At 34.5% G+C, this 24,455-nt stretch overlaps 1 protein-coding gene across 1 annotated transcript; it reads left to right on the top strand.

Moving 5' to 3' along the window:
- The first annotated feature begins 343 nt into the window (after nucleotides 1-343).
- Nucleotides 344-24,045, top strand: PPP1R2 (protein phosphatase 1 regulatory inhibitor subunit 2). Its single transcript, XM_019723459.2, has 6 exons — nucleotides 344-786; nucleotides 11,718-11,825; nucleotides 14,069-14,146; nucleotides 14,677-14,771; nucleotides 19,494-19,661; nucleotides 21,632-24,045. The coding sequence occupies exons 1-6, from the start codon at nucleotides 665-667 to the stop codon at nucleotides 21,676-21,678; spliced, it is 618 nt and encodes a 205-aa protein (XP_019579018.1). The 5' UTR covers nucleotides 344-664; the 3' UTR covers nucleotides 21,679-24,045.
- The last annotated feature ends 410 nt before the right edge of the window (nucleotides 24,046-24,455 follow it).

Raw genomic sequence — 24,455 nt, 5'->3', positions numbered from 1 at the left:
TTTTATGCGGGTTAAAAGGGAAGAAACGAAACATCATTTCTCTGAAAGACAGTTAATACTTCTGAGGAATGATGTTTCACCTTTGAGCCTCAGTTTTCTGGTCTATAAGATATAAAATGACAATATGGACTTTATAAGGCGGCGGGGGAAGACAAGTGCTTGGAGACACGTATAACTCTGTACAGAGGCAAGCCAGGAACCTCTCTGAAGCCTCTCTAAAACAGATCCTGGGTTCCCGAGGCCCCATCCGGCTACCGGTGAGCACAAAAAAGGGCCAGGAGAGGGCGGGGCGAGAAGGTGGGCATTGTTCTCGCCCCGCCCTCGCCCCGCCCCGCTCTAGTATCGCGAGAGGGCGGGCCGCTTGGCTTTGGCGTCGGCGTCGCTCCGGCGCTGGGGCGCTAGGCCGGCTTCCCTCCGCGGATCGAGTGCCGGTGGTCAGGGCGCGCGAGTGTCCAGTCGCGCGCCGTCGGCCGGACGCCAGAGCGTCTGGGTCGTTGTTTGGTGACAACGACGCCGGTAGCGGTCTTCGCGACAGCAGGTGCGGCTGCTTTAGCTCCAAGCGGGCTCGGCGGCTGCCTGGCGAGTCCCTGCTCGCATCCAGCCTTTTCCTTCCTGGACCCGACGCCAAGCAGCGACACTGAGCCGACCGCCGGAGCGGTGGGCAATGGCGGCCTCGACGGCCTCGCACCGGCCCATCAAGGGGATCCTGAAGAATAAGAGCTCTACGACTTCCTCTATGGTGTCCTCGGCCGAACAGCCCGGCAGGAGTGTCGACGAAGAACTGAGGTGAGCATCTCGAAGGACGGCCGCTCTTCTCCCGGGTCGGCCTGGGAAGCCCCTCCTTCCCGGACCGAGCGGCCTCGCCCTCCCGGCGCCGCCGTTACCTACCCCGACCCGGGACCCCTTTGCGCGGGCTGGCGGGCAAGGCGGTTGCGTGGATTTGGCTCTGGAGCCGCTTGGGTCTCCTTCCTCTGGCCGGGCTGAGGAGTGGAGTGGTTTTAAAGAAGGCAGGAGCTATGAAGTGTTTATATATATATTTTTTAATGTATACGCATGTGTAATTTTCAAAACATACACCGTGACCTTTGAACTTTTAAAGAATCAAATTGAAATTTCAAGGCTTCACCTGTTAAGCTTTTATTGTTTCTTAACCTCTTATCTGAGGTATCTAAAATTCTTCAGTAATTATTTTCTTGGCTTGGGAACCGTTGGCTTGGGAACTCTAGTCTCAAGCTAATAAGAGACCCCTCCAATAAAGAGAAAATTTCTCCATTCTTCTAATTTTCTTTTTTCCAGTCATTCCTTTATTCGTGAACATTATCAAAAGCATCATGCCACTCTCACTCTCTCAGGTCCTGGTTTGTCATATCTCTGCCCCTAAGAGAAACCAAAATTTTCCGAGTCTTTGCTCTGTGTTTAATGGAGAACTACTTATTGCTAATTATTTTTGCATCTGCAAGAAGGGTTTAAGTGCTTTCTGGTCTTCGTTCTTGTAAAATACATCTAAGCTCAGAATAGTTCAGAAAGTAGCAACTGAAAATGATCCAGTGATAATTTAGTTGCTGTAGCATATTCGCAGGTATTTATGTAAAAAGATGTTGACCCATAGCATTGTGTGGAATAGTAAATAATTTTAAATAATCCAAGGCCCATTAATAAGACTTGTGAAATATTGAGTATGGTACATTTGTATAATGGAACAACATACCAGCCTTTAAAAAAGAATGAGGTGTTTATGAGAAAGGTATCTAAGGTGCAATGCTCAATGAAAAAAAGTTGCAATCCAGTATATATAGTGTAAAATACGCCACTGGGTTAGTGGTGCTAGAGGGCTTGGTATAAGATACTAAAACTATAAGGACTCTACATTTTGGAAATAAGGCTTAAGAAAAATTACTGAAATCTGTAAAGTCATAGAGCTAAAATGAGGCTGTTCAGGAAAACTTAGAATATTGGAACTAGGGCACACCTGTTTAAAGGATCATTTTAGGACTATGAAAGGAGCTACTACTTGGTAATGGTAAATTTATGGGGATTTGTGTTACCTTAAAGAAAACATAAGTAGGATCACAGCTTAGAATCATGACCTTGGGGTTAGAAAGGACCTTAGTTCGTTTAGCAATTCCCTCACTCCCACTCTTTTGGATGCTTGACTCTTACATTCTCTTAACACAATTTTCTATTTGGGATAAGCCGTTTGAAATGGGGGTCGGGGGTGGTCAATGTTTGAAGGTCACCGGATTAAGAAAACAATATCACCAGAATATGTCTAGCTGTAAGAGGAAGACCAAGATAATTTGAAAACAAAACAAACCATAGAAGGCTCTTAGGCAGCTTCAAGGTATTCAGCAGAACTATGGTTCTCACTGGCATTTATGTTATTTAGCTATTCTCTAGTGTGAGCTCCTTTTTGTTCAGCTACCAAGTGGTTTATAATTTTCTTCTATTTTTCTCTGCTTCCTTCTACTTATTCCTGCTACTTATTTCAACTTTGTGGTAAAATCCTGTGGCCCCACCCTATATAGGATTGGCCTCTATATAATTGGCATTTATTTCCACATTTTTCTGCCTCGAAAGCCACTGTACTAAACTGACTCACCAACACAGGGTTTCTCCTTATGTAGGAGCTGCTAGCAAGGCAGATTTCACCAGGGGTCCTTTGCAAGGTGGGTGATTTGGATTGACTTGTCTAGGAAGTTATAGACCTGCCTTTAAAGAGAACTAGCAAGCCCTAATTCATTGAGGTTCAGGTTCATTATGTCGTAAAGGGGATGGGCTTTTCATGATCAGTGTTATATGACTAAAGCAAAGAAACTAATTCTATTGGTAATACAGTTGACCCTTGAACAACATGGGTTTGAACTGTGTGGGGTTTTTTTCAAATACTTTAAATGTATTTTCTTCCTTATGATTTTCTTAATATTTTTTCTCTAGTTTACTGTAAGAATACAGTATATAATATATAGCACAAAATACAGGTTAATTAACTGTTTATATTATCAGTAAGGAAGGCTTCTGTTCATGGTAAGCTGTTAAGTTTTGGGGGAGTCGGCGCCCCAACATTAGCATTGTTCAAGGGGTCACCTGTACAATATACATTATTATGTATTTATGTCACAGCTCATGCAAACAATATTAGCAACTTTATGAGAGCCTCTTTGAACAGAAACAATAAAAGTATAGTTGAACATGCATGGAACAAACTTTGTAAGGTTTTATTTAAATACAACCAATATTTCTCCTTTCATATAAAAGGAATGAAAAATAGTTCTTTCAGTTACAATGCACTTAAAATTCAGAAACTAATAAGTGTAATGTAATGGTCTAACTTTAAATGTTGGAACAGAGTATAAGGCAAAAGAATTTCATATTAATATAAAAACAACCAGGAATCTAAGTCAGTTCTGGTTATTCTCCATAGTTGTGTTCTATAAAGTCACCACAAACACTGAATTAGTGAATACTGAATCATTGTTCCTAGCAGAAATACTGTGTTAGGTTCCTGCAAGCCTTTGGTTACATTTTCATTAACCAATCAATCTCTAACCTTTTTAATTAATATTTCTGTTTAAAGTCATCTGATTGTATGTACTGTTGATTCATTAACATTGAACACATGGCCAGCAGCACTGTCACTCATGTCTAACTGGAGTTTATCTAACACATATTTTCTCCAGAAGGCACATTCCAGCCTCCTTGCATTTAGGAACACCAGACAGCACTTCAGCACTACACTCGGGAGCCATTTTGACAGCAAATTCACCAACAAAGAGCACAAAAAAGCAATAACGTGATACTAAATAGACTGCAAAAAGAACACTTATTTACAGTATGAGAGCTGAAACTAGAAGGTAAAGCTTCTCCTTTAACCTCAGCTGGGAAGATGCATCAGGCATCTCAAATTTTTCCCAGCTCTGGGCATATCTTTGAGAGACTGAGAAAGTGTCTCTGAGTGTTGATTTTGGAGTTACAGATAAATTTTAGCAAGTAAGGTTATGTGTAAATTCAGAATCTGTGAATAACCATGCCATTTATTGGTGTCTTTATCATGTAAAACGCAGTTGTAGTTTCCCTTTTCTGCACATACCACTTCCAGCCAACTCAGTTGTGAGAGGATGTTATTTAACATAACATTTTATTTAACAAAAGGAGATGTTACCAAGGGACTTTTTTTAAGGCCAGAAGTTGAGTTCTTATTCCAGTGGTCGCTGAATTTTTTCATTGTGCATCTTTTTAATAGGAAAAAATTCAAATAAGCTTCAAATGTGTTCATTATCTATATACATATATATGTATATATATCAGATAATATCTCAAGGCTAAATATACACTTAAAGTGAACTTTATATAATGCCATGTTTCATACAGTCTTTAGAATTTTTTTATACAGTTCTTGTCAGACCATCTTTTTTGGATGTATCTGTGCTGTTATTTTCTTATTGTTCCCTTTATACTTTGCATTTGTACTGTTCAGTGAGTGCTTTTTTTCAGGTACCATTTGTCAGGTACTATTAAAAATTGATCGAATCTGTAATCCACGTAATTAGGTATAGATAAATCTCAGTACATTGCAAAACACTTCAAATAATATAAACTCCACTGTTATCGCCTATGATTGGGGAATTTCCATTCTTTCAGGATACCTTGAATATAGCACATAACTTATGAAAGTCTAATGTAACACAGTGAGTTAGTATGTGCATTTTAAAAACGACACCATTGATTCTAAGCTGTACCATGATTTTATGTACCACCAAGAAAGAAAAATATAGTGCCAGTTACAAGAGGCCATCCATTTTAAGATACTGTTTTCAAGGGGGGTGGGGGGTGGGAGATGAGGGTAAGGGGGATCAAATATATGGTGATGGAAGGAGAACTGACTCTGGGTGGTGAACACACAATGGGATTTATAGATGATGTAGTACAGAAGTGTACACCTGAAATCTGTAATTTTACTAACAATTGTCACCCCAATAAGTTAAAAAATAAATAAATAAATAAAGATACTGTTTTCAGACATACTAAAATGAGAAAAACGTGCTTTTGGAATTGTTGAAAGTATATTGAATGTTACTAACGCTATCATATGAGAAATGTCTAGGCTAGTGATTAATCAGGGACCAGATTGCCAGGGTTCAGGTCCTATCTGCTTATTAGTTCTGTAATTTCCAGTGAGTTATTCATTATAACCTAGTTTAACTATTAAATAAGTTAGTAAATGTAAAGTATTTAACCCAGTACCTCCCCCTCAAATGTTAGTCTAGGAAATAAATATAAAAATCTAATTTTTCCCATATCTCAGTGTATTGTATTACACAATATGCTTTGGAATCACTGTGTTCAATTCAAATTCTATAGTAGTCTTAGGTAATGTAGGCAAATTCTGCTTGAAAATACTGTGCTTGAATTAATTTCCTTTAATATAACTTTATATAAGCATGCTTCAACTTTGTCTTTTTCTGCCTATAAAGGGATATGGCACATAGTCAAAGGCTCACTAAGTAAAAATTTTCCAAAAGTGATGTTTTGTTTACTAATTGCTTTTGTTAAATGTGTCAAGTTTCAAAGTCTTGTACTTTGTCAACCCACTTAAGTTAAATCTTAATTTAAAGAAAGAATCATTTCTTGAAAAGCACAATTGAAGTTTAACAACTTGAAGCAAAATCCTGCTTTCCACTCCAAGCATGGCTAAAACTATCAGATGAGCAAATCACAGGCAACAAAAAGTATGAGTAAGGGGCCAGATGGCTCAGTTGGTTAGAGCGTGAGTTCTTAACAAGGTTGCTGGTTTAATTCCCACATGGGATGATGGGCTGCACCCCCTGCAACTAAGATTGAAAATGGCGACTGGACTTGGAGCTGAGCTTTGCCCTCCACAACTAGATTGAAGGACAACAACGACTTGGAGCTGATGGGCCCTGGAAAAGCACACTGTTCTCCAATATTCTCCAATTAAAAAAAAAAATTTAAGAAAGAAAAAAAAAAGTATGAGCAGGTCTTTGAGATGGCATCATATGAGCTATCAAAGTGAAAGTGAGAAGCAGTAACTTTCAGGAGCAGATTTAGGCTGCAGGAAAACCAGTCATTCATAGTGAGGGAGGAAACTGAAACCAACTGGTGCTTTCACCCTCACAACAGATCTGCAGTATAAGTGGTGGTGGCCCTGTTTTTTTAAGTGGAGATAATGACCCAAAGGTCACAGGAACAGTTCCTTATAGTGTTGGGATTAACTCAAGTTCACTCCTTTGGGTTTTGTTACTCTACAACTAATGTTAATTCTACCAAAACTTTAGAGGTGCTAATTTTCATATCCAGTGTACTCTGCTGACAGTCTCCTTTACTTCACTACTTTCCACCTAAGAATTCTAGCATTCTTTGGAGCCTGTTGTCTTTTGTCCTTATTTAAATTCATGTTTTTGCAAGACATTGTTAAATTCTTTGGGTCTGAATAATTCTAAGAACTTCCTTTTCTCTTAGTATTGTGTTGAAGTAGTGAAGATTCGAATATATAAAAAAAACTTTAATTCTGTTTATGGTGGAAAGTAAATAGCAAACAAACTGGGAAAAACTTGGGCTATATATAATGTTATATACAATGTGGTTTATATCTTATAGATAAGTTTGGGTTACATATAATCTGGGTTAAACCTTCTCTTATAAATTTATAAGGGGTTTCCAATAAATAGGCAAAGGATGTAAACATAATTCATACAAGAAAAGTAAAGTATTTTTTTCATATTATTTATTAGGTAATAAGCAAAGAAACACACAACTTTTAAATACTAATTTATACCTGTTCAGGTGGAAAACACACACACACACACACACACACACACACAATCCTGGCAAAGTTTTGGTAATATTTGGGGACATTACAAATAGTCCTCTTTTTAAAAAGCTATATGGCAACATGGAGTGAACTATAAAGCTCTTGATAAATTTTAACCCAGATATGCCTATCCTAGGAAATTATCCTAAAAATATCATTGAATAGGATATGCACAAATATGTTCATTTCTGCTTTATTTTAAATAGTAAAACCTTGGATTCAAGGTGAATAATGTATTATTGAATATTATGTAGTTATTGGAAAGGTAAGGACTAGAAAATACAAGCAGCTTATGATAAAATACATATATTGATGTGAAAGCTATCAGTATGTATTTTTATAAGTACCGTATGAATTGTTTTATATATACATACTATGTTTTATATATACTGATAGCTTATGTTTTTTTCATCTATATTATACAGAGTAGAAAGAATATGCAGAAATCAAAATTGTTAATGGGTTCAGGTCCTGGGATTGTGATTTTTAAGTTCTTAATTTTAAGAAAATGGCATTTCTGCTTGTATCCTACCATTCTTTTTCTTCTAGCATTAGCTCACAAAACAGATTTACAAGGTATTTGGTTTTCTCCACTCCCCCCATTAGAGATATCTTTTAAACTCCAAAGGTCCGTCGTCTTTTTTCTGTCATAAGCAGTAATGATGATAAATTTTCATTTTTAATTTAATTTTGTTAACATCATTTAGGAAATAACTTGTTTTACTTTGAGATTAGGAAGCACCCAACAAGGTCATTGATGTGTGTTTATTTTTTAAATATTTATTGTAATGTAATACACATACAGAAAATTATATTAAATGTAATTTCACAGCTTAAGAAATTATTATAAAGCAAACACCTCTGTAACCACCATCCTGGTCAAGAAAAGGAATGTTTCATTACCTCAGAAATGTCTCCTGCCCTTTCCTATCATTCTCCTTCTCCCTCCCCCCAACATAACCATTATCCTGACTTTTATGGCAAACAAACTGGGAAATCATTTTACGTATACATCCTTACACATATTTGTTTCGCCTGCTTTTGAGCTTTATACAAATAGAGATATGCTAGTTTTCTTTTACAGTATCTTTAACAGGAAATCTTAATTGAGCTGTCTAGTAATATAGGTTTTATGAAACTTTGACCTCTGCATTTCTGTTTCTGACTTGGACTCTGTCTGTCATTTCAGAGACATTATCTGTCAGGAGGGAACATTTAGTTACCAGATCATGGGCCTCCCTTCTTTCATTAATTGCTTTCTTCACAAAATTAATCTACTTCTCTTGAAATTGGAATGCATTCTTTCATTATCCTTCTAATTAGAAGCTTCCCAATCAATTCTGCTATCTAAATCTTTAGAAGTATATATCTTTTCATTGTGCGTTTCCTTATATAGAATATGACTGAGCAAACCTAATCATTTGCTTTCTAAATTTATAGAAATTTGTAAATAATAGAACTATTTTGCAAAATAAATTGTCTGAAACTAGATTTAGTCAAATAGAAAACTGATTGCTTTTTAGAAAAACTCATTCTGTGGCAGATCTTAAATATTTCAAAATCATTTAAATTTTGAGTCTTGCAGGGCAAAGGTAGAAGACATTCAGTACAAAAGCAATTTAAGTATCTTTTCAGAATGCCTTATCTCAAACCATTCTCTACAGTGCTAAGTGATAGTTTTAGGATTTTTAACCCCAAACTTTAGATTTTAAAATCATAAAAACTCATTTGTGTGGTGGTTTTATAATTTGGTTTCATGGACATTATTTCATTTGATTTTTCTCAACAATTCTGTATCATAATTTGAAAGGCTGTAGGCCGGCCAGGTGGTTCAGGTGGTTGGAGCGCCCTGCTCCTAACTCCTAGGTAGCTGTTTCATTTCCCACATGGGCCAGTGAGCTGCGCCCTCTACAGCTAAGACTGTGAACAATGGCTCTCCCTGGAGCTGGGCTGCCGTGAGCAGCTGGAAGTCGGTGTGAGCTGCCGTGGGCTGCTGTGCAGTCGTGGGCTACTGTGTGCTGCCATGAGCACAGGGTGGCCAGCATGAGTGGCCGGCAGCCAGCGAGAGCTGCTGTGAGCTTCTGTGAGTGGCTGACTGACGACCAACTGCCTCAGCCAGGGGGTGCAAGGCTCATAATACGAGCATGGGCCTGGGAGCTGTGTCCTACACAACTAGACTGAGAAACAACAGCTTGAACTGGAGTGGGGAGGAGGGGAGGTGGAAGAAGGGGTGGGGAGACTGTTATTAAAACTCCATTTTATTATAATTTCAATGTAGAGTAAATGTAGGCCAAGAGAGGATGTTTGTTGGACTTGCCTATAGTCACAGGACTAGTGAAGTGCAACTGGAACTTGAACCTTAAACATCTACCTCCCAGTTAAGTTTCTGTTGTTTTTCTACTGCCACAAGACCCACTATTACTATGGTAGATAATCAGAAACTAGGCATCTAAAGAAATCAATATTGTAAAGCAAGGTCTATTTACCTAGTCTATTTCAATCAATTTTTTTTTAATACTAGCAACATTTAAATATGATTGGTTGAAAAGTCAGGTGAGTTCCACGCTGAATGAATAAAAAAGCAGTTCTTTAAAGAACTCTTGTTTCTGTGTTTATGACCTACATATCTTAATTTTTTGACTCTTAATAAGCTTTTAAGATTTTGACTATTTCATGGTGAAGAGACATTAGGCAACTTCTGACTATTTGGGAGAGGAGGGGAGGGGACTGGGAGTTGTAGTCTCAGTCACCTGTGGAGTATATGTCTGGGCCAGACTTCGCCTCTTAATAAAACAAAGGAAGGCTTGGAAGGAAGTTGTCTGGCAGAGAGGTCTTTGATGTCTTTTTTAATGAGTAGATAAGGATTTGTAATTAATGCATTTAATTATTGAGCACTTTAGTAGTTGTGCAAATATTTTGTTGAATGGATATTAATGTATGTTCATAAAACACTTCTAAAACATTTCTATTTCTGTTAAGTAGATTTATCCCATGTGGTCTAAGTACAGTAGTCCCCTCTTATCCGTGCTGTTGCTTTCCACAGTTTTAGTTACCCACAGTCCAAAAATACTAAATGGAAAATTCCAGAAATAAACAATTCATAAGTTTTAAATTGCACACCGTTCTGAGTAGTGTGATGAAATCTTGGTGTGAATCATCCCTTTTTCCAGTGTATCTACACTGTATACACTACCTGCCCATTAGTTACTTAGTAGCCATTTGGTTATCAGATTGACTGCCAGTATCACAGTGCTTTTGTTCAAGTAATCCTTATATAGTGGCCTAATGCTGTGTCACAATGTCTGTGTCATTCACTTCACCTCACATCATAAGGGTGAGTACAGTAAGATATTTTGAGAGACCACATTGACATAACTTTTATCGCAGTATATTATATAATTGTGCTATTTTATTGTTGTTGTTAATCTTGTGCCTAATTTATAAATTAAAATTTATCATAGGTATGTATGTATAGGAAAAAGCATAGTATGAGACATAATTCAGTGTCCTGAATTGATTCAAAACATTTACCTTTTATGGTCATTTTGACTTTGGGGAAGAACCAGAAGTCGCACGGTGCCAGATCTGGTGAATAAGGTGGATGAGGACACACCGTAATGTTTTTATTTGATAGAAATTGCCGTACCAGAAGTGATGTGGGACCGAGCCTGTCTATTGTGATAAAAAATACGGTGAATGCTGCTGCCGAGTGCCATCCAACAGAAAGGCAGGGATCTTCAATACGGGAAGAGGCACATCAAACCTTAGTAACAGTGTGTTTCATTCAACTTGTTTGGTGCAGTCGGGTGTGAGCTACGGTTGAAAGAATGTGTGTTTTAAAGTGTGCCGTAGATTATCCTCCATCATGACAACGCTCCATGTCACACATCGCTTCTGGTATGTCAATTTCTGTCAAATAAAAACATGGTGTGTCGTCATCCACCTTATTCACCAAATCTGGCACCATGAGACTTCTGGCTCTTCCCCAAAGTCAAAATGTTTCAGGACATGAGGCAGCCACGACAGCACAACTAAAGACACTCATGAAAGTGGACTTTGAGAACTGCTTCAAAAAGTGGCAAGAATGATGGGATGAGTATGTTCAAAGCGGGGGTGGGGTGGGGGGTATTTTGAGGGGAATTAATGGCAGTGTGTCTTTGTAATAATTTTTTTATTTTATTTAAACATTACCATATTGTTTGATCTTCGTATACACCTCATATATAGCGTTCAGTATTATCCAGTTTCAGGCATCCATTGGGGGTCTTGGAATGTATCCTCCACAGATAAGGGGGAACTGCTACATACTATTTCTTAGCAAACTTTTACTTTTCTAGATTTAAACAAAAACAGCTGTAATTTTACTTTTTTGTAACCTAAATATTTAGTGGTATATGAATTTAATGAGGTTTTATCTATAGTTTTATGTTCTCATTCTCTTGATTGTTACGGATATCTCTGAAAAATTTAGGCCAAGGAATTACTGTTATGTTTTAATCAAGCTGTTAACTAATATATAGTAGATCAAAAATCCTTAACTGCTGAGATCAAACAATGTGTAAATTTCAATTTCTGCTGTTACTGATTCTGTAGACCAGATGAAGACTAAGCATATCATAATGTAATAGTGTTTTGAATGCCTGGCAAAGATTCTGAATAAGGTGTTTTTTAATATGTGGGCACTAACTATTTTATAAAATATTTACTGATATTTTATTGTAATTAGTTATGGCTTTTACCCTAAGTCAGTTTCTATTCCAAGAAAGATGTAAAAATAGAAGTTAACAGTCAAATAGAATTGAAATGCGTGATTTGGACGGTTGTGAATTTTAAATGTGCACATTTTTTCTTTTTCACTGCATTGAAGAAAAATTCTTTTTAATTTTAGTAAGAAATCCCAGAAGTGGGATGAAATGAACATCCTGGCAACATATCACCCAGCAGACAAAGACTATGGTTTAATGAAAATAGATGAACCGAGCACTCCTTACCATAGGTAATGTTTTGTAGACATCATTCCTTTTTTGACGCGTTTACATTTTGCATTTGATATGAACTTCTGGAGAACAGCTGATTTGAATTTGTGTTTGTTTATATATTTGTTACTGAGCACTAATTAATAACCCAACTGCATATTTTTGTGTAATGATATAAGTAATATGTAACTTTAAAATAATGGGGTCCATTTTGTACACTATACTTGTAGTAGTAAGTGTTTATTTGTTGCACCTCAGTGGTCTCTATCTGCTAGTGATGCACACACGTTAGTGACTTTTGCCTGCCTTAAAATAATCTATTTATAAAAAGGAAGGTGGGAATTGGGCTTGTTTGCTTCCTAAGTAGAAATCAGGGTTATACAGTCTCTTTGCAGAAAAGGATAACTTCGCAGATAGTAACTTTTTTAACCCATTCAAAGACAACTGTCATTACTAGCTTGATGTCCTTGTTTTTGAACTTACATTATATTGTAGTTCAGATAATTGCGTTGTGAATGTTGGCAGTTTTGAGTCTTCCAGAATTTTAAAATAATAGTGTGTGGCAGTGATTCATATAAAGACAAAAATAATGCACCAATAAGTATTATGAGAAGATGGAGTTGTACAAGAACCAGAAATACCCAATTCAGATCATGCCCTAACTTATATTGAAAAAATAAAAATTTCCAGAACTGAAGTATTTTGTCATTGAAGTAAGATATCATACTCTTAAATACAGAAGTTACTGTTAAAATAGTTAAGAAATTCTGTTTTAAATCAGTGGATGAAAACTTTGGAAGAAGATACATTGAAATAACTTGATAATAATAAAAATAAGAATAAACTTGAATATTGTGGAAAGGGTAGAAAGAAAGAATGAAATAAGGAGGTACAGATACTAACATTCCAATATTCATAAACTTGAGGGAAGAAATAGACATACAATTTATGAAAAGTTTATATCCTTGTTTTTCTCCTAATTGCAAGCATATACTTTAAAACATCTTAAAACTTTTATTATACCAGAAGCCAAAATCAGGGCTTTCTTTCTTCCCAATAAAGGTAGTAGACATCCCTTACTTATTTTTGTTGGTTGGAGATAACTATCCTAAAACTTAAGATCAAACATGATTCAAAAAAATAGCTGTAGCCATTAGTTTTAGACTTTATATTTAAAATATAATAAATTAGAATGGTAGATGTTTGATGTTGCTTTGTTTCTCTTTTTACCTTACCTATTCTTCCTTTGAGAGTCTCTAAAAGGTACTTGGTCCCTAAGTGATTGAGGCTGTATGTATGTACACATATATGTGCTATGCTTTTATCAGTTTAGTGCTCTGTTTTACCAGTTTCTTTCATGGCTTTTTTTTTTTTAAAGAGTTTTATTTAACAGAGAAGATATTTTTCATAGAATCATAGAGATCATGTTATACTACCTAAGAATCTCACATTAGTATAACAAAAAGTTATTGCTTTTATATACATGTACCCACACAAACACACATAATTCGTCTGTAAATTTTATAACATAGCCTATAATTTTCTATAGAACAATTCTACAAATTGATAGATTATTTTACCCTACTCTGCTTAATTATATACAATAATGTAATTTAGTTTATTTCAACTTCCCTTGGAAAAAAACAGCATCATATAAACTATAGCACGTATTTAACTTGTCTCTTTAACCAAGAAAGGTATAAACCAGTGTCTTGAGAATTAAAGATGATTGTTTTCACAATTAAATGAAGAACACATTTTTCATTAGGAGGTAGATCGGGAAAGCTAAATAGCTTTTAAACTTCCTGGATTAGTTCAAAATCCAATTTGTTATTTTTACCTAACCTTATGTCTACGTAGATCATTTTTCTCTATCTTGAGGATGATGTACCAATACATATTCTAAAACCAGATGGGTTTTTTTGTTTTGTTTTGTTTTTTTCTTTTTTTTTGCATTATTGTTTCCTTCAACTGGGTGGAATAATGAAAGTATTTTTGCAGATGATTCAAGTTTTCAGTATTTATCTTCATGGTCACAGTAGTGTAATTTTTAAAAATCATTTGAAGGCTTTTCTTGATTGGTACTACACTTTTAAATATTTGCATTGAATAGAAACTAAAATTAAGTTTCAAAGATGACAACAGAGCTTTAAATATGTTTATATTTTAACTAAGGCAATAGATTTATTATGTTTACCTTGTTTTTCTGCTTGAAAAATTGTAGTTCAGGTATTAATTAATTATAATCTGCTTGTCGTCCCAGTATGGTAGGTGATGATGAAGATGCATTGAGTGATTCAGAAAGCACTGAAGCCCTAACCGCAGATATGTTAGCTAAGAAGTAAGTACTGATGACTATAAAGCATTTTCACTTACGCTCTTTTTAATTGTGCAGAGTTAAAGGCATTTTACTTTATTTGTACAAGTATAAATAAAACATGTTTTTTCATAACCTTTATAGTCTTGTTTGTAGATTAAAATCAAGGTATGCAGGTGGCAGAAAGATTAAAGTATCAGAGCCTAGTATGCAGATTCTGTGTCAGTTCCTTGTGAGTTTTTTTTCTGTTTTGTTTTTTAATATTCTGCCTCCTGGGTTTTGAAAATGGAAGTGAGAAAGGCAAAAATAAATGAATTCCAAACCAAAAAACCTCTATTTCTTTGCTGTTCGTTGATTTGTCACCTTCCACTTTTCTTGTTGTTTATTGATTTCTACACCTATGCCTACTCTCTTGCTTTTTATTTCCTTACCAGGTGATAGCTAGTATATTAATGATCTTCAGATGTTTTTATGAGACTTAAAAGTTGAGGAAGTCACCTAACTAATAGAAGAATATTACAGTGTTGATTTTTTTATAAATGATTGTTGTTTAGATTAGCTGCTGCTGAAGGCTCAGAGCCAAAGTATCGGGTTCATGAACAAGAAAGCAGTGAAGATGAGGACAGTGACCTGTCACCTGAAGAACAAGGTAGTTTATTTCCTTTTCCATTCTCAGCATTATGCTAATAAGTTTTGCTAAAATAAATCATTATTTGGAAGATTTACAAATGGTTTTCCTTTTTGGGTTAGTGGTTTGGTGGGAAGTTAGGGAGCAACATTTTAAAATTCAGATTCTACTTGTGTGAGTTTATTATATAACAGCTTTTCTCCCCCTGATTTCAAGAATTTGGGAAAATAGTACCATTTTTAAAGTAATTATTAGTGTTTCTGTCTTTGTACCTTTTTTTGGAGCCTGGTATAGAGTAGATAACGCAGTAAATATTTATTAAATTAGTGCTTTATTCTCGTTGAGTGTTTGGATAGTTCTAAAGTGGATAGAAGTCAAAGCTAATTTCCAATTTGCTTGTGCCTTTTCTGTTTTAAGACAGTGTTAAAATATAACAAGTGAACCAAGATAGTCAGACAAAGTGTGAAAATTTTTATTTGGTCCCATCAAACAAAGACCAGTTGTGTCATAGGAAGGAGTAAAGATAGCCTCTCAACAAGGATGGAAGAGGCTCTTGTAGCCCTTACAGCACATAGATGGTTCAGGTGTTGCTATCTACTCATGGTTTCAGTTTTCACAAGTAACAGCGGTTACCTATGGAGGTAAGGAGAGAAGGAAGATATTTCACCTTGTTGCTTTTTATACTTTTTGAACCATGCGAATATAAAATCATCTTAGGAGTTAAAAATTGTTTGTATAGTTTATTTTCAACTATTTTTAAAAGGAAAAACCAAGCCTATAACTAGGGAAAAAATATGCAAGAAAAACACACACATCCTCACAGAAAAAGAAAAAAAGAAAGTAGTAGTGTACTTGAAGCCTTGAAATGTGGGGACTACCTATACTGTAAAGTAGTTCAGAAACTTGAGAACTAGGATTCCCAATATTTGCTAGTTAACTGTCAGAATCTTTGTCATATGTAGCTGCTAAGGTATAATTTGCTAGTCCTTCCTATTGTCTTCAGAATACAGCTTATTCAATGAAACTGTGATGGTCTGAGCCTAATTGTTGTACAAGAGAGAAATTTTACATTTAGCATAATCTCAAATTGTATTATATCTCTTCTACCATAAGTGACTTCCTGACTTATTTTACCAGAGTATACCCCCAAAAGGCCTTTGAAAAGGGATTCAAATTGAAATTGTATTTAGAGCTTGTTTCTTCGTTTTTCTGTAAAAACATGATCTATTGAGAACAGGGAATTTGTTACTAATCTATATTGACAATTTTCATTAAGGGGTTTTTCCTCTAATTGTAATTCCATGAATTAGCCAGCAGGGGGAACCATTGACTAGTTACAATTTCACAAGGTCAGTTCCCACTAGTAGAGTTACTGATGCTTATGTATAGATGTTTATTGCTTTTAAACAAATTGCATGTCTGAAAATCCTGGTCTATTGACAAATTCTTAGAAAAAATTACCCTATAACTGATATCATAATAGTTAAGATATTGGCTATTGTCAGACAGATCTAAGTTTGAACTCCAAGTATGTCACTTGTCTAATTTGCTTAATTTCTCTGAGCCTCGGTTTCCTCATTTCTAAATTGGGAACTATAATAATATTTAGAGTCATTGGTGAGTATTAAATTAGATAAAGAATTTAAAACACTTAGCACTGATTCTTGGCATATTGTAAGTGCTGAGTAAATATTAACTGTAAATAACTTAAAATAATTGGTATATTCTCCATTATATCATTTGTAAAATAGTAAAAGAAAATGTAAAAAGGGACAATTTACTTGTCTAATCCACATGGTAAGTTGATGATTATTAGAGCTGGGCCTGAAACCTGAATGTTCTTGTACTGCTTGCACTGTGTTCTACAATATAAGGATTATAAATAAAAGGAATATAAATATTCAAAGAAGATTGAGACCACTTGTATTAGCAGCTTTTTATGAAATGAATACATTGCATGTTTTTAAATGATATAGTAAATTTTGAGTATTCCAAACTATAATACTATAACAAGCAAAACCAAGTTTAATATCTCTTAGAATTAAAAAGAAGTAATTTTCTTGGACTATAAATATGATTCACAAAAGAGAAATACTGTAGTATCAACTCCTAGGAATAAGAAACTGCAAATTAAAACAGTATCATATGGTAGCTTTCTTTCCTTTCAGATCAACAAAGATTTAAAAGAATGACAATTTCTATTTTGGTGTGAATGTGGAGAAATGGGTGGCTCATACACTATTGGTAGGCATGACAAGTGGTTTGGCTTTTCTGCAGTGCAGTATGGCAATACATGAGCCAAAAACTTTTTTTTTGAAATGACATCCTTTGATCTAGCAATTCAGTTTCCCGGGGTTTAATTCCATTGTTTTTAAAACACTTTTGACCATATCCCACTCAATATATATGTATACTTGTATATAAAATTACAAATATAAAAATTATATAAGTCTACTCACCTTTACTATATGTGGTATGTTTCAGTTTATTCTGTTTTATTTCACTTTTTAAAAATGCTGGTTGTGACTCACTAAAGAGTCATGACGCACAGTTTGAAAAATCATAGTTAATAATGAGAAAATAATAGAACAAATGAACAAAAATATATGTGTATTACATCATAAAAACATTGAAAATGAAAAGGAGAATTCAAAAATCTTTGGCCAAGAATAGGAGATTAAATTATAACTTAATATTTTGTAACTGTTTTAAAATTATATAAATCTATGTATACAGCATAGATTTTACTATGTCTTTATATATTTTATTGTCTAAACTGGATCATTTTAATATCGACAGAAAGGGTCACTATTATAGTTCCATCAGACAGTAGGCATAAGCTGAGACTTCCTGGACATGCTGGGATTTAATGGTCATCCTAACTATATAGTAAGTGAAAAGAACAACATATACAATATATTTGTTATGAACATTTTTAGGAAAAAGTCTAGAGTCAAAATATTAATGGTAATTTTTGAGTGAAGAAATTAAGAGTGATTTTAGGTTTCTATTATGAACTTGTGACACTTTGTAATAAGAAAAAGTGTTACCCTTTTTAGTAAATTGATCTCGTATTGGAGGCAATTAGAACCATTTTTTTGTTTGTTTTAATATTGTCTTGTACATCATCTGAATACTTGAAAGACATAACTAAAATTTTAATTGTGAGGATTTGGTCTTTTTCTTGGTCTCTTTTTTAAAAAATTTCACTTCTCTCTGCAATATGGTGCTGTCAAAGAGTTAAAACTAATCACAAAAGTACTTTCATATGTAAAGAAGAAGGTGCCTGGCCATCTTGATATTTTCAAAAAATGCTTATGGGATGCTGAAATGGATGTTGGTCTCAGAACTTTTTTGAAAAGTGATTGGTGAGTAGTGAGGTGAACTGTAAATGCCTGTTTTAAAACGCAAGTTTAAGTATAGATAATGATAAAAATTTAGTGGGAATTTGAGGACACTGAAAAAGTACTTTCAATAGCCTTCTTCTGAGAAATTTCTATTTCTCTATGCCTTTTTGGCATTAAAATGTTTTTAGGAATACCATAATAAAACTATGGTGAATGAATTTTAATGTTCCTGTTTGACAAAATAAACAGGTGACAATTTTATGTCAACCACTCTTTTTTTGTTTTTTAATTTACTGGTCTCAGAAATTTCAAAATCTTATAATTATTCCTTCATAAATAGTTGATCTTTAAAATGCTATTAATAAAATATGAACAGCTGTGTTGATTTGCTGCCAGTTTAATGTTTCCATGGAGAAGACTATAAATGAAAGAATAGTTTAGAATCACTCCAGTATTCCTTATAACAGGTTTTTCTTAAAATTACTTTGGCAATGAGGTTATGTTTTTAGCTAGCAATGTTTTAAATCATAGCAATTTCTTAATGACTCATAAGACTTTTTTAAAGGAATTTTTCCTTAATTATAAAAGTAGAAAACTTGGGGCGGACGGTGGCTCAGTTGGTTAGAGTGCGTGCTCTCAACCACAAGGTTACTGGTTCGACTCCCACAAGGGATCGTGGGCTGCGCCCCCTGCAACTAAGATTGAACAATGGCGACCGGACTTGGAGCTGAGCTGCGCCCTCCACAACCAAGATTGAAAGCACAACGACTTGACTTGGAGCTGATGGGTCCTAGGAAAAACACACTGTTCCCCAGTAAAAGTCCTGGAAATACACACTGTTCCCCGATTAAAAAAAATAAAATAGAAAACTTGAAAATATTAAAATTATCCCAAAGTTCCTTGACCAGAATTAACCACTGTTAATTGTTGAGTCTTATTTTCTCAGTGTGCGTATGCATGCACATACATACAGGCTTTGTACATCAGATTTGTATATAATACTCTTCAATTTGTACTCTGACTTTCTGTATATGTGTGTATGTTACAGCTTGCTTTTCCCCCCATTCAACTCTTTCTGGAGATTTTTTTCTTCACAAATATAACTAATGGCTTTAGTCCTGTAATCCAGTTAAGATATACTTGAACCATCTAAAGCAGAGGTTAACAAACTTTTTCTGTGAAGGACCAGACCGTAAATATTTTAGGTTTTGTGGGCTGTGTGGTCTCTATTACAACTGCTCCGCTCTGCCATTGAGCACAAAAGCGACCTTAAGCATTACAAGAACAAATGAGCATGACTGTGTTCCAATAATACTTTACTTACCAACAGACACAGGCTGTAGTGTGCTAGTCCTTGAGCTAAAGACTTTCTAAACCTATTTTTTGTATCTTATAGAAAAAAAGCGACAGTTTGAAATGAAACGGAAGCTTCACTACAATGAAGGACTGAATATTAAATTAGCAAGGCAATTAATTTCAAAAGACCTAAATGATGATGAGGAAGATGAAGAAATGTCAGAGACTGCAGCTGGAGAACGCATGAATACAGAAGAATCAAATCAAGGTTAGATGATTCAGAAATATCATTGAGAATCTTGTGATCCTTTGTGCCTAAATAATATATTTTGCTTTAAATTTTTGAAGAACCTCAGAATATTTTGTTGTGATTCACTTATGCCAGAAGTTTCTTAAATTTCAACCCCTGTGGCCAGTTTCAAAATAAGGTTTTTATGCCCAGAGTTGATTTAAAACCACACGTTATATGGCTGTGTTTTTGGTTTACTTGCCTTTAAGCAGTGATGTTTGTCTTTATGTTAAGCTGTATTTTGTTTTTAATGTTTTAAATCCTGTTTTATCTGTCATAATCTAAATTAAAGTTGAAACTTTTTAAAAGAAACCTGTTTTTAATATGGAAGATCTCTTTTAACACCCTTTCGGGTACAAAGTTAATCATATCTCTCCAGTGTTGATTCTTTTCACCGTTGGATTGATAAGTTATTTCGCTGATTTTTGGTTTTGTTTTGTTTTTTTAAGTCTCAGATAACTTACCCCTGCAGCCCACCAACTGTTGATCAGTCATAGAAAATAGATTTCATTTATTTTTAATAAACTATTATTTTGGTATTCAGTGAAGGTGAATTTTCTATACCTCTAATGCAGATTTTGTGCCCATTTACCTACTCTTTGTACTTGCAAACTGATACTTTTCAGTGGAGAGGTAACTTGCTTTATTTGTTGTGCCTTAGATGGCTAAGTTTTAGGGAAATAAATAATTGTTATATTATTATTTTGGTGAGCCTGTATGAAATATGAGTGCTTTCATGATAGAAACTGATGGCTACTGTGTCTCATTATGTCAGGATTACAGTATATTTTGTTATTCCATATTAGCCTTTCATACAGTTTGTTTTTATAATACATCATTTCATTTCCATTTCATTCACTATAGTCTATTTAGCTTACATTTAACTTAAACTTTATTTTGAGTAATTATTGTTATAGGTCTCCTTCTTTTGCTTTTAAAATTACCTATTTTTAGTTTACCTATCTCCTAATTCGTGTGTTTCCCATTTACCTACATCTTGGTGATTTATTTTGATGTATTCAAAGTGAATGTTTCTTTGGTTGTAAGTTTTAATCAGTTTCTACTCCGACTTTCAACGTCAATTCTTAGTGACTCTGGACGAGCACTAGGAATGACCCTCATGTGCCGCTGAAAATTTGTAGCAGCACCACTGTGCCAGAGGTTAAAGGGAGTTCTTTTTTAAGCCACAGCTTTTGAAAAATAACTCTGGCTTTTTGATATCTCTACTTGTAAGACATGAGATTTCACACATTTAGTACATAAACATATTTTTTTTGTTTAAAGATAATGCTCAGTGCCTGATTTTTCTTCAGTGGAGATGAAGTACTCCTTACATAGGAGTATATTCTACTTAGCTTCATAAAGTCCACAAGGCTAGAAAGACTACATAATAAGGCATAAGGAAGAAAGTTCCTTATTTATCCTCTACCCTTTTTAGTTCCTTACAAAATCTTACCAGCTGTTAAAAATTCCAGGTTCTGTGGAACCCATTACTTTTTCAGGATTGTCATTTTCTTCCTTCACCCCCGACCCCTGTCTATTCCCATTTGTTTTATTACTGTTTTTGTAAAAAGAAAAGTGGCATGTCTGGACTCTGAAGAAATATTTTATAATTTTGATGTCATAAATACAAATCTTTTTATACCTTTGGATATTTGAATTATAATAAAGTCAGCTATCCAGCTTTGATTTATTCACAGAAATGTTCAGCGTGAAACCTATTTGTCCTATCACCAAGTAGACTTTCCTGTTCTGCTCTTTAGAATATTTAGGGAGTATGCACATTCTTCGTGTCAGACTAATCTGCCTACATGAAGAATACCTTATTGTTTTTTAGATCTTTATATTTGTTTATCATCCATGGCAGTGGAAGAGAACTTTAGCTCAGGTAGTTCCAAGGTTTATAATATACGGCAAAAAATTATGTTAACTTTTTTTTATCTTTGCAGGATCTACTACAAGTGACCAACTGCAAAATAAATCACAGAGTTCATAGAAGAGATTTTCAACACTGAATTGTCAGATACAAACCCTGTTACTATACTATACTGCTTCTTGTTCTCTACAATTCATGACATAAGTACCAAAATGCATACCAGTTATTATATGTTGTCAAGAATTAAATAACTTTAGACTAATTAGACTGAAAATGCCTAATTGATACATATATTCTTGTGCCTAGTACTTCACTACAAATACAGCATACCATCAGTCCAAAACTGCATTACTTTTGTAAGAACACTGGTTAATTTGTGTAAGATATATAGCTTTTTATGCTTTAGAGGTTAAACAATATCTTGGGGATGGGAAAGGGATCTAATTTATTTTCTTCACTTCTAGATGTGATAGCTCTTACAAATTTTTGTTTTTAATCAACATCCAATTGGAACAACAGATTATTAGTCTGGTAAATATTCAGTCTGAAAAGTATTTTAACACACGTCTTCAACTTGGTTTGTCTGTTTAGTTGAAAAGGATTATAAGAGTTACTATTGCTATTTTCTGGCCTACTACCTTTAAAATTCTTTTTGAGTTTCGTTATGTTTACAAGGAAAGGATTGAACTTTTTCTCACCAGAACTAGCTTTTTTCACAAATTATCAGGTTAAACTTGCACTAATGTTTGCTTTTTTTTTTTTTTTGTACACTTGATGGGCAGACTTCAGATCAGTTTTTTAAATAAATATAATTCTAATATAGTCTCAGCATTCCCTTTATATACCTATCTTAACCACCTGCCTTTATTTCTTACTCTTTTCCACATATGCACATAATCCTTTACCTTTATTAAAGGATCATAAAGATTATCATGACATTAGGAACTCTTCCTTCTCTCACATATTCTTTCATTTGCTGCAACAGTGAAAATCTTATTTTGACTGTCAATGCCTATTTTTTCTTCTAATACATGGAGAAAATAAATTGAATAGCAGCAGTACTATAGAGAGAAAATACAATTCAACTGCAGAATTTCTACTCTCTGATTTATAGCTTGCTAATTAAATTGCTATTACTAGTTTATTGTTTGACTTAATTAGACTTTAGGAAACAACAGGTTTTTTTGCATGATGAGAGAATTGTGTGTAACCAGTGATATGATGATAGTTCCTGAATGTACAAACAGAAGTAATCCTGAACACTTTCTAATTTAAAAACTTTAATCCCTGCTTTAAGGGAATATGATAATGTATACTATGACAAATGTACTTTATTCTTCTAACACAGTAAGATTGAGATTTTTTTTTCCTGAAAGGCAGTGCAGTTCCTGTGTACCTTGGTTTAGTGATAGCTTCATTTCTAGTCAATTATTTGTATCTTAATTTTTTTTTTAGTACCCAAAGAATCCGTTATATGAACAGACTTTTTAAATCATTTCTATCTATTGTATATATGAAATGGCTTTTATTGGACAGCTTATCTTCTCCTTACTAGCTTATGGAAATATCAGTATGTCAAAATAAATAAAAAGTGGGAGAATTCTTTGCTGTTAGAAGAAGGTTTTTACTATTTTGAATGTCTTTTTAAAATGGGATCCAATCAAAGCATTTCTGAACTGCAGGTATAGTATTCTAATTAAAACATGTTAGCTAGTAATATCACAAAACAGTGTTTATCTCTGCTTCTTGAATTTAGAATGTTGAGGTATTCTTACCTGTTTAAACCCGCTTGGGGGGGTTTTGTATTCATATATGTATCCATATGTTCATGCACACAGACCTCTGTTTTTGGTTTTCTCATTTTGAGTTCTTAGAAAGTATCCACATACTCTTTATTTGTAGAAATAGCTGCTGTACAGTGAAGAAAACCGATTCAACTGATTGGTTGGTGTTTTCTACAAACTATTTCTTGAAACTTCAATCACAGGCCTGGCAAACTCATTTCTCGTTTCAGGAAGTGTTGATAGTTATCTCAGGGGAGTAAGACATGGAAAATAGCATGCTCAGTGGGATTTTAGGTAGTCGAATATAACTGAGTAAAACTTTTCATCAAGTCATGAATTCCTAAGTGACATGGTATTGGATGATAAGAAATGAACCTTTATGATTCAAGTTGGATTTTCTGTCAATGTTCAGTTCTAGCCTAGCCATGGTAGATTTTACGTTCAACTTTTTAATTGATATCACTTCCTCCGCTTAACTCTTTTGGTGTCATCTTTCTATTCATGTGTTTTCAGTCTGAAAATCAGCAGTGAAGTTCTTTAAAATCTGAGACATATAATTGTATAAATAGATTGTTAAAATAAGAATAGCTTTAAATTGAAAATTAAAGCAAAGTGCCGTTTTTCCCTAGACTTTTATTTTGTTTACATTTTTCCCTTTAGATAGGTACACTAAACATTGTAATAAATATAGTAATAACGACAATTGCCTGTCTATGGATGTTACTTTCTTGTTACCTAGCTTTTTCAGGATCATGTTCCATTGGCCATGTGTTCTAGATACCAGGAGACGATCTTGGACGACATTGTGTAGTTTGTTTAGCTGTGAAAGAGATGATAACGAGATACAATTTATTGGGAACCTTTTATTTACTCTTGTCCAGCATTTTGCTAGATCTCTAATATATAATCTTGAAGCCAGCCGTGTAAAGCAGTTATCAGTGCTTTATAAATGAGGAAAATGGTCTTGGCCAAGTTATTTGGTCTCAATGTCTCATCCATGCTTAATTATAGGGTTCAATTCCAGATCTATTTTAGATAGAGAAGATTCTCTCACTTTAGAAGTTGCACCTTACAAATAAACTTTATTTGGATTATTGATACACATCTTATGCT

Source organism: Rhinolophus sinicus, linkage group LG01 (genome assembly GCF_036562045.2).
Source record: "Rhinolophus sinicus isolate RSC01 linkage group LG01, ASM3656204v1, whole genome shotgun sequence".
Classification (NCBI taxonomy): domain Eukaryota; kingdom Metazoa; phylum Chordata; class Mammalia; order Chiroptera; family Rhinolophidae; genus Rhinolophus; species Rhinolophus sinicus.
The sequence above is the reverse complement of the archived record's forward strand: the minus strand, read 5'-3'. Positions and strand labels throughout refer to the sequence as shown.